At 46.1% G+C, this 16,842-nt stretch overlaps 1 protein-coding gene across 10 annotated transcripts in view; it reads left to right on the top strand.

The window, feature by feature from the left end:
* NF2 (neurofibromin 2) overlaps positions 1-16,842 on the top strand; it is a 149,317-nt gene that overhangs the window by 55,322 nt on the left and 77,153 nt on the right. For 9 of the 10 annotated variants that reach the window (XR_006275809.1, XM_038373004.2, XM_038373001.2 and 6 more), the window contains exons 7-13: positions 366-441; positions 886-1,020; positions 3,387-3,461; positions 5,129-5,242; positions 8,621-8,743; positions 9,156-9,373; positions 11,178-11,283. Coding sequence is in view for 9 of the 10 variants with exons in the window: in XM_038373004.2 (XP_038228932.1) it covers positions 366-441; positions 886-1,020; positions 3,387-3,461; positions 5,129-5,242; positions 8,621-8,743; positions 9,156-9,373; positions 11,178-11,283 (847 nt within the window). In the remaining variant the exon portion in view is untranslated. The remainder of the gene's footprint in view (positions 1-365; positions 442-885; positions 1,021-3,386; positions 3,462-5,128; positions 5,243-8,620; positions 8,744-9,155; positions 9,374-11,177; positions 11,284-16,842) is intronic. The other variant, XM_043497852.1, reaches the window with a different exon arrangement.

The raw sequence follows: 16,842 nt of genomic DNA, 5'->3' as shown, positions 1-16,842 counted from the left end.
GTACCTCAAGCTAGTACGGATAGTTATACCCTTACTGGATAATACACTCCTCCTTGTGGATGAGCACAAAGCAAGAGGTATCTGAAACCATAGCCACGCAAACTGAGTCTGTTCAGGGGATTGGGGTAGAAACAAGGCTTGAAACATTGCATCCTCTGTGCTGTTATTAATAGACATTAGGATGCAGGTAAGCTGCAAACTGGGATTTTCTGGGGATCTTTATCGATGCTGCTGGTAAGCAGAGACTCGACCCTTGCAATAGAGAAGTCCTGGCTCTAGTGCATTGCATGCCTGCAAGGCTTAGAAGGTGTCTGTTTCCTCCTCTCTCTTTCTGTCTATAACTTTGGCCTATATTTACCTGACAGAGATGAAGCTGAAATGGAATATTTGAAGATTGCTCAGGACTTGGAGATGTATGGAGTAAACTACTTTGCGATTAGGGTGAGTTCTGAGTTTGGGTCATGTTTTCAAAGCATTTGAGTCCATTGTGTGTCTGGGGCAGGGGAAGAGGTATTTGAGAGGGATAGTCCTCGCGTTAAAGGTCCCCTCACCAACTTGCCTTGAGACTACTGTGTCAAACTCAGTGCTGGCTGCACTCCTGCAGTATTTTACCTATGGGCGGGGGGGGGGGGGAGGAGAAGGGGAAGGCAGTGGATAAGTTGCTGCCAGAAGCCTCCCAAGAGGATGAGTGAATGAATGAGTCACCACTGCAGTGTACTGTGCCTGGCGCCTGGGAATCAGGATCCCCTCTGGCATAGTTGGTGCTGAATCCCTAGTCAGGGCTGGATGAAACTAGTAGAATGTAACCATTTGTGGCAGATCCTCCTCAAATCTTCTGGCTTCAAATGGAAATGGTTTGTTTTGCTCTGTTCTTCCCTCCTGTAGAATAAGAAGGGCACTGAACTGTTGCTTGGGGTTGATGCACTGGGTCTTCACATCTACGACCCAGAAAACAGGCTGACCCCCAAAATCTCTTTTCCATGGAACGAGATCCGGAATATCTCTTACAGTGATAAGGAGGTAGGGCAACTTTATCCTATGTACAAATAACAATAGGAATGCAATAACAAATCAGAGGGACTTCTCTTATCTCCTGTTTCACTTGCATTTGCTTTCACAGCCAAAGCCATCTCAGTCTTTCCAATAGAACCTTAATTCCCAGGCTTTTGTATGTTTTTTTTGAAAGCAGGCGATCAAGAGCTCAGCCCAGGAGCTATTATTTTATTTTTAGAGCCCTCTGTTTAACTATTTTAAAAAGAAAATTACCCCTAGTGTGCTCAGCCCAGCCAGCTGAAAGTTCAGAAAATGAGAATCTTGTCTTACTGTGAATATGCCCTAGCATTGTGAAGTATAATTAAATGCATTCCTGGTAAGAAGAGCTTTTGGCTCTCACTACTTCATTATATTGCTCTGAGCTTCCAAACTTCCAGACTGCCAGGCTCAGTGCAGCAGATTGAATCTTTTCTTAGGTGTCAAGTAGCGTAGGCCCAACATCTATGGTTAATTTTGATTAAACTGTTTGTGAATAGGAGTGGCTTCCTGAGTAGTTGTGATCCAAACACCAACACCACTAAGACTAGGATAAGGAGCTAAAATTGGCTATAGAAAGTGAAAATGACCAATTCCCTGTGCAGTCTGAGGGAATTGCACAAAGGAAATTATCTACCTTCATGATAGGTAAACAAATTAGCTGATTGATTTCTGTTTTATTTTTAATTTAAACATGATATTTGATGAGGGCAAAAAGCAAACGATTTCTCACTTCAGTTGAGTTTATGCTTGTTTTTCTTAAGTGATTCACGCACAATTTAACCCCCCCCCTTTGTTTAGGAATTAAAATGAAAGCTCTCCATAACTTAGAGCACCAGCCTAAGCACGACAGGTTTTCTTCTCCTATGACTCTTTTCTGCCCACACCCAGGTCCGTGCAGCGAGAGCTCCCTGTTCATGCATTACTCTAGGACTCTGAGGGCTGAAGCAGCTGCAAATAGGCCTTGACACAATAGACTGTAATAGATCTTTCTCCTGAGGGAAGGCACTGTCATCTTCTATCATATCAATAATCCTTGAGCTGTTTTAATCTTTATGCAGTGATCTTGTGGAGTATCCTTTTTGATAACTGTGAGTCCCCATCCATTCAGTTTATGATATGGCCCCCAGCACCATGATCCTTGAACCCCCATCCCTGGCAGTACAACCAGTACTGTATCACCTGAGGCTGGAGTGGGCTGATTGTAGTTGGGAAGTACTTCGAATGCAGTAAGCACCAAGGAGGGGATGAAATTGTTTAGGGTGGCACAAGATTGTGTAAATACACTTAGGAGTAATAGGATAACATTTTAGACTGCAGAAAAGTCTCCCAAGGGAAGTGGGACATAAGGCCTGTAACATAAGGTTAAGTTGGCCAAAGTCCAGGAGAATAGACTGTATGGAGCAATCACAAACTGGCCCTCAAGGTTGGGGGAGATAGACTAGAGGCTTGGATGGAATACAACTGTCTTGGAAGGATTAGATATGTAATTGGTAAATGTCAGTTTCACCGCATACACACAAACCAATTAAAAACTATTTCCGTTGATGATGATCAAAATTTACAGATAGGCAAAGTAAGAATAATGCTGCTTGAGAACTTCTTAGAGTTTGATTTAAGGATATTTATTTTGTATATTTTGCCATGTGCTGTTGACAACTTGTGTTTTAATGATCAGAAAGATAAAGATTTATAAATCTCAACATCTACTGAGATTAAATTATTATTGTCTGACCCCCTGTTGTCTGAACCTTCCGGTTTCCTGGAGCTGTGAAACTTTAAATCAATAAACGTTGAAAATTTAAATTGATAAATGTTCAAAATTATAAAAAAAAAATAAAAATCCGGTTCTGCCAAGCCTAAATAGAACTGTTTGTTTCCATCTCTGCTTTCTTTAATTAAGCACCAACCTACTGGGCAGTTCAAACTAGTTCCTCTACTCTGATGGGCCACAATTGTTTTTAATCCTCTCTGTTCCTAGTTCCCCATATCCTGCTGGACAGAAGCACCTTGACTTTGGTTGGAAGGGTGGGTATACAACCCCCATCCAAGACCTGTGAGCTGGTCATCAGAGATCACTCGTTGAGCAGACAGGAATCACACTCTCCTCTTGCAGCTTAAGGACATTGCTTCTGGGAGGCACTTGAGCTTTCCTGATGGGGGAACAGCAGTTCTTGATTGCTTTTTGATCCTAGCTGGCCTGCTTGGCCGGAAGCCATGAGGACTGCTCTCAGGCTTGTTTATCCGGCACCCCATTGACCTGCTCTTAGCCAGCATGCTGTGTAATTCTTTCTGCTACCCTTTTTTGTTCTAGGCTCGGAGTTTGATAACTTTTTTTTCTTTTTTCCTCCTTTCAGTTTACAATTAAACCATTGGACAAAAAGATCGATGTCTTTAAATTCAATTCATCAAAGCTGCGTGTGAATAAGCTGGTAAGTTTGCAGGCACAGTGATTTTATTGTCTGCAGCAGTGGCTCTTGAGGAAGCCTCCGTAGGCAATGTGAGGCAATGTTCTTTCAGGGTTTTCCTTATTCACACATCTTGGCTACTGTCAGAAGTAGCACACTTGACTTGAGGGACTGATCCAATGTTTCGGATCCAATCAAGAATTTATAGCCTCTGAGAAAGGGTGGGGGGAAGAGTCAAGCTCCTTCATGGAATTTCTCCCCATCTCTTCCATTGATTTTTTTTTTTTTTTTTTTTTTTTTTTTTTTTTTTTGAGCCTTCTGGTTACATCCTCCCTGCACTGTAAAAACAAAATTCTTCTCATCTCCCTCGTTCCCTTAATGTCCTTTTGCTTCTCCTGGGCTTCCCCTTGCTGCTCTGCTGATGTATTTCAGGATGATCACAGTGTCTAATAGAAAACACTAACTGGTCTGTGCTCACTCAGTACTCAGCCTCTCTCAGGACACATCCCTTGAGTTGTGACAAGAGGTTGTCTGAAGAGAAGAGACTAACTCGTATCCATTGCATTCATGTACTTATGGCCATTTATGCAAGGTGGGGAAAAAAAAGTCACTCACTTTAGACATTTGTGTCTGTTTTGACTCTATAAAGTTTACAGCCAGAAAACCACGTAATAAATCTAGAACCAGATTTTCAAAATTGGTCGGTAGCCAGCAGCGCTTGTTGAGGCATCCGGACTAGTGACCAGACTTTCAACAGCACTCTGCATCAGGAGAACAATAAGAGCTGCTGGCTCTTGAAAATCTGACCCAGAATCTGTAATACCTATTACTCAGCTGTACTCTTTGGAGGAGAATACAGTATATTTTGGGTTCTTTTGGGGGTAGGCAGAGGGATTTCTGTCCTGACTCTGCCAACATAGTCTGCCCTGTACCTACTGTAGACTCAGGAAAGGTACTGTTACCTTACCAAGGCAGGGCCTAATCCTTGGGCCTTGTACTTATTGTACTCTCCTCAGTCTCACACTGATGTAACTTCACTGTACTCCAGTCCTGATTTATGCCAGCACAAGTGAGGTCTGAATCAGGCCCTTAGAGATGAGTCTGAAGGAGACTGTAGAGTTTTCACCTCCCCTTAGCTTTTTCCTACCATTCTTCCCACCAATGTCAGTTTCAGATCATTCTCCTCTGCTCCTAAGGGCTAGAATCAACTACATTGCTCCACAAGTCATGCAGCAGGCATGGCTGAAGGCCTCCAGCGAGGCTGTGATTCTGCTCCAGACTGGTTGGTGTAAGCAGGTTGCATGCTGTGCATCGGGTAGCCTTTCTGTCTTTTCATCCCCCCCTCCTTCCCGAGAGTGAAGATATGTTTCTTATGGTACCTCATCCCATAGTGCTCCTTTAACCTGGAGGGGAGTTGTGATCCAGCGCATAGGAAAATGCACTGGCATGTAGAAGACCTGGGTTCCATTTCTGAGAGTAACTCACTTCACCTTTTTGTGCCTTGATTTCCCCATCTGTAGAATGGGGATAATGATACTTTGTAAAGTGCTTTCAGATCCATGGATGAAGGTGCTATATGAGCACTAAGTATTAATAACTCTGGTCTATGTGCTGGCAGTACAGATCATGTCATCTAAGTATATATGTGTTCATTTCTTTCCTTTCTTCCCCCTTATTTTTGGCTGGAACAGATTCTTCAGCTGTGTATTGGAAACCACGATCTATTTATGAGGAGGAGGAAAGCAGACTCATTGGAGGTGCAGCAGATGAAAGCACAAGCCAGGGAGGAGAAGGCTAGAAAGCAGGTGAGACACCTTGTAATACAATCCAGCTGTGAGCCAAAATCAGAAATATAAATATACCAGGAGGGAACAGAATAGCACAAAGCACCAGCACTAGGTGTGCAAGGCAGGCCCTGCTGAGCTGCTCATCTAGTAGCCTGCCCTGTTACTACATGTAGTTCTTATGCTTCGGCATGTGGGCTGATGGCAGAATGGCTGACAAGTCACCAGACTACAGGCTTGGAGGTATAAGTAAATGGGGAAAAAGGATAACCTGTGCACACGGTACATATGTTTGCATCCATCCCTACCTAGCCCTGTTGCAGGAAAGTTGTACTATCTTGGGGAAGTTGATTGTAATTAAGGCAGGAGTTGTGCTTTGCCATTGCTTTGTGCTCTCATTTCCTAATTAGATGGTGATGGAATGCATGCTGACATTTCGGGGCATGCAGCCTGCATGCTGATTTAGTCCTGGCCTCTATCTGCTACAGGTCAAGTGGCAGGAACAACATATCGCAGGCACCAGCTTGTAGCCAATGAGAATATATCAGCAAATTGGATTGTATGAATCATTGTTTTCTGTTCATAGACCTTTTCTACTCACTGAAACCCACACAGCTAATCTGAGTGCTGCTGCTTAGAATATAAACGTTCGTTTCTGGATAAGCCACTAGATAGCAGCAGTATCAGCCAGCTGTACCAAGAGACTTTAAACGCAGATGTACTGCTCTTGGATTCGGACATGTCTACTGGGATTTATTGCACAGGACTGGGGGTTAGAACTGAGTACCTTGCCCAACCTTCTACTATGCTCTGGAGTGCCATGCAGGAGACCCGTGTCCAGTTCTCCTTTCGTCAGCTTCCTATGTTCAGAGGGGCTCAGAGCATGGCAGGAGCAGCGCCCTTGTCTTTGATTGAGAGGAGAGAATGCTTGCATCTAACCTCGGTGCCTCTGGCAGTATAGGAATAGTGCTGGCAGACTAAAAGGAGCCCCAGGCAACCCTCCTTGAGATTGAGGATGATGAGGAACCTGGAATCTTCAGGAATTAGTGGGGAAGGGGGCAGCGTTTGGAATTTGATGGGGTCCTTGAGGGATATGGAGGATCAGCCTGAATGAAGCCAGGAAGAACTGAGAAGCCCTGGGGGACTGCCTGGTAGGGGTTCAGGGGCTTGGGAAGAGTTACCAGGGAAGTGACAACCTGGCTCTGGAGGTGGGGGGTGGGTACACATTGATCACTGACTTTGAGATCAAACGGGAAGAGCTTTTGCAAGTGAGCCCCAGAGGAAGAGGAGGAATCATACCTGGCTTGTATCTAGTGCTTTTAATCCATAGATCTCAAAGTGCTTTGCAGAGGAGGTCAGGCTCACAATCTCATTTTACAGCAGGAAAGTGACTTGCCCTAGGCCACCCAGCAGGTGTGTTAATTAAACCCAGGTCACCTTAGGCACAATCCAGTGCCCTCGCCACTAGGCTATATAAGAAATGTGGAGACTTGCCGCCCTCACTTGGATTAACCCCCTTTATTGTATCTCGCTGCCTACGCTCCAGGGTTACTGTGTGAACTGGCTCTAAGCAGTCTTCTCATATCATGAGCCCTGAATGGGATCCTGATCATAACAAGTGGTGATTGATGAAGGGTACCTTTAGTAGAGAGAAGCACCACTGTTAAAGCAATGGGTGTCCTGCTTTTAGAACATAGCCAGTGCCTGAGGATAATGGGGAGATGGCTTGCTTCCTTGTTCGGCTCATTAAACTCAGTATGTGGCCCGAGTAATACAGTGATCTATATGTGTAACCAAGATACTGTATTTATAATGGGCCCATCACTGTGAGATCTGGGTGCTAAGAGGTGGTGAATTAACTGGTTTTGCAGTTCCCTTCCACCACTTGGTTAGCAAAGGTCACAAGTTGTACAGTGTGCAGCTGCTGCCTAAAATACTGAATGCAGGGTGTTTTCAGAGGCAGTATAGGTGCTGCACATTCTCCTGGGAGCAGGTGGAGGGGATTCCGCTAGATTAGGTTGTATCATAGAGGACCTGACTGGCTCGTTCTCACATGGAGACGTACCGTGACTACTTGTACACTGTGAGAGGAGGCAGCTTGACTTGTATAGGAATCTTATTGTTGGTAAGCATATGCTTTCTGGCCTACCCATTAAATGAATAGAATGGGGAAGAATTTCCAGTGCATTAGGTTTTAGCTGCTGTTGTATCTGATGGGAAAATAACAAAGGTCCCTGTTTGAATTTGTGATTTACAGTGCTTGTCATCCTGGGATCACAAAGTGCTTCACACACATTAATAGGCCTGTCCCCTTTTGGTAGTGAAATATCCCTAGTTGACAAATGGGTAAGATGAAGCAGAAGGAGGAGATCATACTCATCCGAGTGCTCTCCGACCAGCAGACAACATTCCCATCCTGTCCATAAAATGCACTGTACTTAGGGAATTGTAACAGGGTTGGGGGAGACCCCGTCCAGTGTAGGGAGAGTGTGTGCCGTCTCTCTTAGGGCGTAGGGGTGGAACGTACATAACCTATGTCTGTGCCTCCTCAGCCTGAGTCAATATACTTGCCCTTTTTAGCAGGGCAATGAGGCCTAAAGGCAAAAGTCAATGTACTTGCCTCTAATAACTAGGCAGTGTGGCCCAACGGCCAGTGTCAATACTCTTGCCTCAGTTGGCAGGTCAGTAAGACCTAGTGGCTAAAGTCCATAGGTTCGCCCCTCTTAGCAGGGCAGTAAGACCTAATGGCCAAAGTCAGGTGAATTCATCTCTGGTAGTGGGGTAGTGAGGCCCGGTGGTCTCAGTCGGGAAGGGGGCGCCAGCACAAAAAGGGGTCTGGGCCCTCCCTCTCCACCGGACCCCAGTCCAGGGCCCTGGTATTGCCCGGAGCGTGTGCCACTGCATCAGTGTGGGGTTCAGACCAAAACATGCTGTCTCAAAATTCAGGTTCACTAAACAGGCCACTATCTAGTTGCTCTGGGCTGCTTCCTACTGTAGTTTTCGCTGCTGTGGTCTGCGCATCTCAGCTGTCTCCGGGTTCCCCGGTCTGCACTGTCCCAGACGACTCCAGATTCTGTGAGGCCTCTGAGGGTAGCGTGGTGTTTGCCTGGGTTGCGGTGTCTCTGACTCCCACAGCTTCGGACTTCAGCTGATCCTTGGCTGGAGCCGGTGGTGTCCTTCCTCCCTGGCAGTCAGAAGCAACTGAGCTGAGCTGCTCCCTTTTATACTAGTGCATTTGGAGCATGCCCAGTAGAGTTGAGAGGGTGTGGTTAACACAATGTAGTGTTAACCCATCCCTGTCCAATGTGGGGCGAGTGTGCCCGATCACAGGAATACACTGAATGTTGGATATTCAAATATTTGTCATTTCCTTTCCTTCGTCTCCCCTCATCTCCCTAGATGGAACGACAGCGGCTGGCTCGAGAGAAGCAGATGAGGGAAGAGGCAGAGCGAACAAGGGATGAGTTGGAGAGGAGGTTGTTGCAGTTAAAGGAGGAGGCGACAATGGCCAATGAGGCTCTGGTATGTCTTTATGGCGGTTGTTCTCCAGTCACTGCAACGTTTGTGACTCCCTTTGCTGAAGTCAGCAGACACAGTGTGCATTCTGGGGCTATTTGTAAGCCCCGGCTGGTGAACATTGATTAAAAAGACAGATGGGTCAGCTGAATGGTGTGGTACAAGGGCCCTGCTATGACACCGTTTGAGTGGAGGATTGACTGGAGGCAGAGAGCCTGAGAGTATCAGAGTCTTGGTTGGAAGCTTATTGCACAGTGGCCAGAGCACTGCAAGGATTGTGGAAATGGGGAATTTGAGCACAAGTGAGTCATAGTAAAAAGGTGGGGCAAGGGACTTAGGGTCCCTACCACAGGAATCTTGGACATGTCAGGGTGGGGCCCTTGTGCATGCTGACACTGCTGTATGTGTTGGTTCCCAGATGAGATCTGAAGAGACAGCAGACTTGCTGGCTGAAAAAGCCCAGATCACAGAAGAGGAAGCCAAGCTGCTGGCTCAGAAAGCAGCTGAGGCGGAGCAGGAGATGCAGCGGATCAAAGCCACGGCAATCCGGACAGAGGAAGAGAAACGGTTGATGGAACAGAAGGTCCTGGAGGCAGAGATGTTGGCGTTGAAGATGGCAGAAGAATCGGAGAGAAGGTCAGAGGGAGGAACCCTACACCTGCTTCCATGCTCCACTTTCCAGATCTGCCAATGAGATTGATCGAGACAGTATCCTGGGGTCACACCTTTATACAGGCCTTCCAAACGGTGTGCAGTGAGCCCTTGGTATCCCAGAAACCTGTGAGGGCTAGTTGGCCACAAGACTGAGCTGTTTTCTTTCTTTAGGCAGCTATGTTTGTCAAAAGTAGGCTGCTGCTGAATGGTAAACTAAAGCTAATGTACATATTGGGCCTCCCTGATTTTCTTGTATTTGAGCCTGATGCGGAGAATTCTTATGGGAGAGACGCAATGAGGAGAGAGTGACCAGGAGAGGGACTTTCCCCTACTGGCTTTGGTGGGTAGCTGGAATGTGTTCTTCCTTTCAAACTGTCCATAGGACTCTTCTTCCCTGGCTCTTCTTGAAGCACTAACTAGAATGTGCAGCCATTGGCTCAGATTATCACGGAGCTGTAGGATCAGCCAGAGAAACACCTGCCGTATTCTCCAAAGTATTTGGCTCCATTAATTAATAACACTTGAGTTTTTTGCTTCTGGATATTAAACACAATTCATCATTCTCGCCCTTGCTCTGGCATTGCACTCCCAGATCTCTCGCCTTCCTGACTAGTCACGAGGCTTCTGTTGCATCTTGGGCCTGAGGACCCTTTGTGCCAGAGTCCCTGTTGTGTGTTATGCCTGATATTCACAGCCTATGGTATGCCAGAGCTCTTGTCACATGTTGCATTTCGTTAGTGGGTGAATTAAAAATAAAACTAACTTCCTCCCTGTTATCACTTATGAGTGCATTGGGCTTCAGCCCTCTCACTTGTTCAATAACTTTATCCCCAGCCATCCCTTCTCTATCTTGAGCTCCTTGTAAATTCTGATTCAGCAAAGAAGGCTTCCCTCCCTCTCTCTCTCTCTCTCTCCCCCTCCTCATCTTTCCTTTTGCTTTCTACCCAGGGAGTGTCCTCAGGAGCTGCCATACATCAAGGATAAATGGTAGTATTAGAACCCTTTGGCCCTGAGATTGGCATGTTAAAGTCCATATAGGACTTGTTGGGCATTTTCTTCTGTTCCTTTTAGACAAACAACCCTCAGTAGATGATTAATGTTCAGAAGACCAAAGCTTCTGCTCCCCAAGCCAAAGCTTCCTACCTCTGCTCTGATTTTGGTCACTCACTGTATTTCTAAGTTGTCCTCCCCACTCTAGCAGCTTGACCTTATTGTCCAGGTGTCAGTCTTTTTGCAAATGCTAACACAACATCCAGATTTTAGATCTTGCCCTTTTATGACGTGGATCTCCTGCCGCTTCTTTGTTTGGGTTCTCCACTGCTCTGTAGATCTGAGACCTGATTAGCCCCTCTCCCACACCATATTAAACCAGCCTTGGGTGAAACTCAGAGTTCACCACTCAAATTGGGGGGGAAAACCCCTTAAATTTAGGGTGCCCTAAATTGAGTGGGTAACAGCCCCACTTGCAGTATCAGATCCTAGCTTGAAGGAGAAGATCTGGTAGGTCATCTAGCCGGTCTTCTCCATCCTTGGCAGTCAGTGCAGGTTTGTTTTCTTCAGTATTTGTCCAGTCTAGTTGGAAGGTCTCAAGTGATTGGGTTTCCACCATTTCCCTTTTGGAAATTATTCTTCAGCTTAATAGATCTCATTTCCAGATAAATCCCAACCCCCGCTACACCCACACTTTGGTGTTGCTCCATTTTCCCTTCTCTGACTCTTATCCCACTCCATTCCTTCCCTGTCCATCTCTGATTTGTTATTTGTCATTGTTTGTTACTCTGCATAGGGCAAAGGAGGCTGATCAGCTAAAGCAGGATCTTCAGGAGGCTCGAGAGTCCGAGCGGAGAGCAAAGCAGAAGCTCTTGGAGATCACCAGCAAGTCATCCTACATGGTAAGAGTGTTTTGTATTACAGCTCCATTTTTTCCCAGGAAGAGGGCAGCATCCACCTGAGGGCTCTGAAAGAAGTTGGGCTGTTTTCCATAGTGCCACCTCCTCATCAGGGGGGTTATGAGACTACTTTATTGTGGAACTCAATGGGAATTGCAAATTATTTCCTGTGCTCCTCAGCCAAGTCCAGACCTGGTGATGTGCAGTTTAGCAGAGAACAGACGGCTTCACTCTGTCTCCATCTACCCTTTTTCTTAATACAAGAACAATGCAGTACAAATGAAATTGAAAAGACAGCAGATTTAAATGGAATAAAAATTGTGTTTTGTTAACCTGTGAAGACAAATATAACGTATGAGTCCAAGGGCTTAGTAGCATTCAAAATAAGATTAAATACTTGTGTGAATAAGAGTATCTTCTGTTTCCTTAGATCAGATAAAAATTGATCAGAACCTATAAACATATGCTTCAGGGCATTAACCTAACCTCCCTGTGTTCAGGAAGAAACTTTCCCTGTGAGAGATTACTCTATAACTGCTAGTAAGGGGATTGCACATCTTCCTTTGACGGGTCTGGTACTGGTTGCCATTGAAGACCAAATACTGGGTTAAATGACAGTTGTTCTGATCCAATCTGGCAATTTCTTTCCTCCTGGCTTTGCTCTTTTGCTGTGAATCTTATTGGGACCTGTGAATGCCATCAAGTGGTCTCTACCCTGCAGCATACACCTGGTGGCCTTGCTATCCATCCTGTTTGTTAGTCCCAAGAGGTGGGAGATTGTGGCATGAAGGGATATGAATAATTTCCACAGATGCATCCCATCTGGAGCAATTATCAAACCTTTTACCATTTCAATTTTTTTTTTTTGAAATGCCATCACCTCAAGTAAGTGTTTAAACAAGCAGCATGAAGGTGGTTAGAAGTAAATGACTTCTTGTCCACATTCTCCAAAGCTATCTGCAAATGATCAGAAACTTTTAAGAGACTGCAATGATTAAATGTTTGATACTTCCAGACTTAGGGCCCCTCCACTGAGTGCTAGTTGTCTCTGTGCTTCATAAACCTACTCTTTGAACACACCTAGCTTTACTACCCTATGGACCAACAGGCTGCTGGGGGTCCAATAACTCTAATAATGACTTTGTCGTACCCAGATGGTGGAGGATTGTGATTTGCAAGCCCAATGGTCATATCAGCCAAGTACCAACAGCTGTGAGGAGATTGCAGCTCCAAGGTCCCTCAGGCTGGTGGGTCTGTCCTTTGTTAAATCCACAAAGCAGAGACTAGTGAGTTCTCTCCTCTCCTGCACACACCCCTCTGTCTCATTCTGTGCTAATCAGCAGCCAGCGTAGATCTATTTTGCCTATAGAATGGAAGTATAATTAAGGGGAAGATTGTTGGACAGAATCAAGCTTCACTCCACCCCTCCAGCTGCATCTGTCCTAGAGGCATTGAATAGAGAATTGTTTTTCCTCCTGTATGTTATGTTGCCTTCCTTCCACATCCCCTCCTTTCATAGATTCATAGATACTAAGGTCAGAAGGGACCATTCTGATCATCTAGTCCGACCTCCTGCACAGCGCAGGCCACAGAATCTCACCCACCCACTCCTATGAAAAACCTCACCCATGTCTGAGCTATTGAAGTCCTTAAATCATGGTTCAAAGACTTCAAGGAGCAGAGAAGCCTCCCTCAAGTGACCCATGCCCCATGCTACAGAGGAAGGCGAAAAACCTCCAGGGCCTCTCCAATCTGCCCTGGAGGAAAATTCCTTCCCGACCCCAAATATGGCAATCAGCTAAACCCTGAGCATATGGGCAAGATTCACCAGCCAGATACCCAGGAAAGAATTTCCTTAGAGACAGGGGACCTTCTCCCATCAGAGCTCCCAGCATGGAGAAAGAAATGGAATGCCTCACTCTCATCCCCAGTTACATTGCAGAGATTCCCTGTGGATTTGCTGGTGCTCCTGCTTCTGCCCTTTGGGTTAACTCTGCAGGTACCAACACATCACACCAGCTCAAAGGCTGGTATTTTCCAAGGTGCCAAAAGTCAGTAGTATGCGAGGATGGCCATTGTAATTTCATAAGTACAGCAATACTTTGCTATGTACATATTTTAAAAGCTCTCTCTCCTGTCCTTCCATTGCTGTGCCTGTCTGTTTTGCTTTTCCCATGCGGTCTCTCTCTTGCTGCTCTGCTCTGCTGCATGTGTGTTCCAGGGCAGTCAAGTGAAATGTACTGAAATCCTGTTCTTGCACATTGCTTCAGCGAACTGGCTTCTGGTAAGTCCTCCTTCCCTGCCAGCATGCAGAGGGACCCAGCTGGGCAAGAGCCTTCAAAGAAAGAGAATAAGAACATAGTGGCTTAAGGGGGATCAGGAGATGTGTCCCTCAGGTGAATGGCAGCTCTGTCTAATACACAGTACAGTACCCAGACTTCCTCTCTCTGTTAATCAGCCTGTCCCTCTGAACATGTTCATTCTTGTCTCATTCCTGTACTTTGGTTACACAGTCCCTCAATTCCAGAGCCGGCAGGATCCGATATCTCTGTGCTGCCTAAGGAAGGAGAGGAGGAATCATAGAATCATAGAATATCAGGGTTGGAAGGGACCTCAGGAGGTCATCTAGTCCAACCCCCTGCTCAAAGCAGGACCAATCCCCAACTAAATAATTGGAGGAGAGCAGGAGGTGGCTAAGCTACAGAAAGGACAGGAGGAGACTGTTACTATTTTTGTAACTCAATCTTCCACCAAACAAACTTGTAGCAGATAAGCTTTATAAAAGTTGCTAAGTTGTTCTCAGAGCTCTTGAAACCCATGGCCAGCGAGCTTTTAGGTTTTTTTAATGTTACAAAGCAGGGAAAATTAGGCTTATTTAGGGCCAATATGCGAATTGAGTCTCAGATCAGCAGGAGTAGGAGGCTTCTTTGCACCACTCTTCAGTGACTCAGTTGGGGCTGATTGGCTCCAAAGGGAGTGTTATCCAGGTTCCCATCAGTGGGAAGGAGAGAGGGTCTCTACGTAGCTAAGGGGAGAACCCCCTTGAGGCTCTGAGAAGAGCGTGATCGATCCTTTACAATCAATGATATCACGCTTTTCAGATGTGACTCTTGATCTCAGCTCTCAGCAGCTGCCTCCACTCCCTCTCCTTGCTTAATGATCTATCCCAGCCCTTTGTTTTTTTCCATTCATGGTACCTCTTGTATCTCATTATTTCAGTGTGCCCTCAGCCTAGTTCACTTCCCTTGGATACTGAACACTCCAGCCAGTTCTAAACATTGTCTACCTTTCTTTGATCCTTTTAGCATAACCAGTTCTCCGGTGGTTGCCCCAAATTTTCCAGCTGGCAAGGACAAAAAAAGGTGGCAATTTACAGGCCATGACTGTGACATGGCTTTGTCTTCATTCCTTCTGCCAATCAGTGTCTTCCATGCCTTCAGGCACTTAAACCTTACCTGTTGGTATATTTATATTAATAAATATAGACTAACATGCAGACTGTTAGTCTATATTTATTAAGTGCAAGAGACTGGTAGTGCAGCATTAAGGTTGTGCAGTTAAAATCACTTCAAGGGAGGAAATGCAAAAGTTCTTCGAGTGATGTCCCTTTTTGCGCTCCACTTCAGGTGTCAGTGAGGCCCAGCACAGTCAACTGAAGATTTTCGGCAGCAGTGTCTGTCGGCCATGTGTGCATAGTAGTGGTCTCATGGTGCTGTTGGCACCTTGACGAGTGTGCGACCTGACCCCCTCAGTTCCTTCTCAACCATCCTCAGCCTGAGACGGAGCTCTGGGGAAGTGTTCCAATGTCATCTTCTACAAGAAATAGTTTAGATAAGTAGTTGTATACTTAATAAGAGATTAGTTAGTTAGTTTAAATTTTTTTTTTTCTTACTTCATCATTGTTCCCCCTGGGAACACTCAACTGCCTCAATGATGCTTGGTTCCCCAGGCTTTAAGAGATGTGGCCCCTGCCGCGAAGCGATGCCGGTCTCCAATGGACACTCCTTGTGTTTCCAATGCCTTGGTGAGTCACACAACCCTCAAAAGTTTGCTCACTGTAGTAGTCTCAAAGTGAGAACCAGGTGTGACCATGATCTCCATCTCAAACTGATTCTTACGGAGAAATCGCTCCAACCGAACCAGGACAACAGACCTCCCCGTCCACTTCGGAATCGACTAAAGACAAGGCTCAGTCCTCAACAGTTTTGAAGAAGAGTATTGACCTCTCCGCAGAGAGAACTACAAAAAAAGACTGTCTCCTGCCTGGTCGCTGTCCTTGGTGCTGACCACCACACGGGTGAGCACCTTTGAGGCACTGGGTCCCTCCAGCACTGTCTGTACCGGGACATCTGCTGAGCCCAAAGCAAGAGACATGGAGTCAAGGCATAAACATAGACATGCCTCCTCCATGGCACGACCACAATGGTGTGAGAAAATGCACAGAGAGCCTCGCTGACAGTCATGCCGCCACCACCTGCACCATCGACTTTGTAGGCATCGATGGACAGAGTCCAAGATGGTGCTGCCCACACAGGCTAAATTGAGCAGCAAGACATTGGCTCACTCTATGGCTCCATCTAAGACTACAGTGTCAGCACCACAAGTACTGCAAGCAATGGCATCACAACAATTTCTCAGTCAAACGGACATTTCAGTCTCCTCAGTACCTCAGTCCCCCTTCTTCAGTACTGATGGCTCTCCAGAATGCATCGCCATAGACCAGCCTACATCGCCTATTGCACCATCAATGCTGATTGACGAAGAGGAGGAGAGTGCCTTTTCATCGCAGCGTTCCTCCCCTACAGAACGCGGAGTACAAGGGGTACCTTTTACGGTCTAAAACCCAGCATAGGCACGCAGTCCATCCATGGCATAGACAGCCCTGGATGTGTCCCCCATGCCAATCCCCATGCAGTGGCCATCCTGGGCCCCATAGGCGGTAAACAGGGCTCATGATATCAGACCATTATCTCCACCTACAGGAGAACTCAGATCACCTCCACCATCCCCCAGTCCACAAACCTCAGTAGCTGAGGAGGACACTAAATAAGAGCCCATATCACCGGCTCACAATTCCTCTTCATCGCCAGATGAAGCCATTATGCCACCACCTCCTACCATGGCATATGATTTCAAACAGTTTAAAGAACTGTTCAAAAGAATTGCATTCAGCAAGGACAGCCCCCTGGAGGAGGTCCAGGACACACAGTACAAACTTTTACAGATTTTACAAACCTCGTCCACCTCTAAGATACTCTTGGCCATAAATGACACCATCCTGGAACCAGCAGAGAAGATATGGCAAACACCGGCTACCATCCCACCAACTTGCAAGAGGGCAGACAGGAAATATTATGTGCCAGCCAAAGGAATGGATTTTCTCTTCTCCCACCCACCACCCAACTCTTTTTGTAGCTGAGGCAGCAAACTAATGTGGCAAGCATCCACATTACAGGTCCACTCCGCAGGACAAGGACTGCATGAGGCTCGACCTCTTTGGGAGGAAAGTCTATTCCTCGGCAACTTTGCAGTTCAGAGTAGCCAATTACAGTGCTCTCCGAC

The sequence above is a fragment of the Dermochelys coriacea genome, chromosome 15 (genome assembly GCF_009764565.3).
Source record: "Dermochelys coriacea isolate rDerCor1 chromosome 15, rDerCor1.pri.v4, whole genome shotgun sequence".
Classification (NCBI taxonomy): Eukaryota; Metazoa; Chordata; order Testudines; family Dermochelyidae; genus Dermochelys; species Dermochelys coriacea.
The sequence above is the reverse complement of the archived record's forward strand: the minus strand, read 5'-3'. Positions and strand labels throughout refer to the sequence as shown.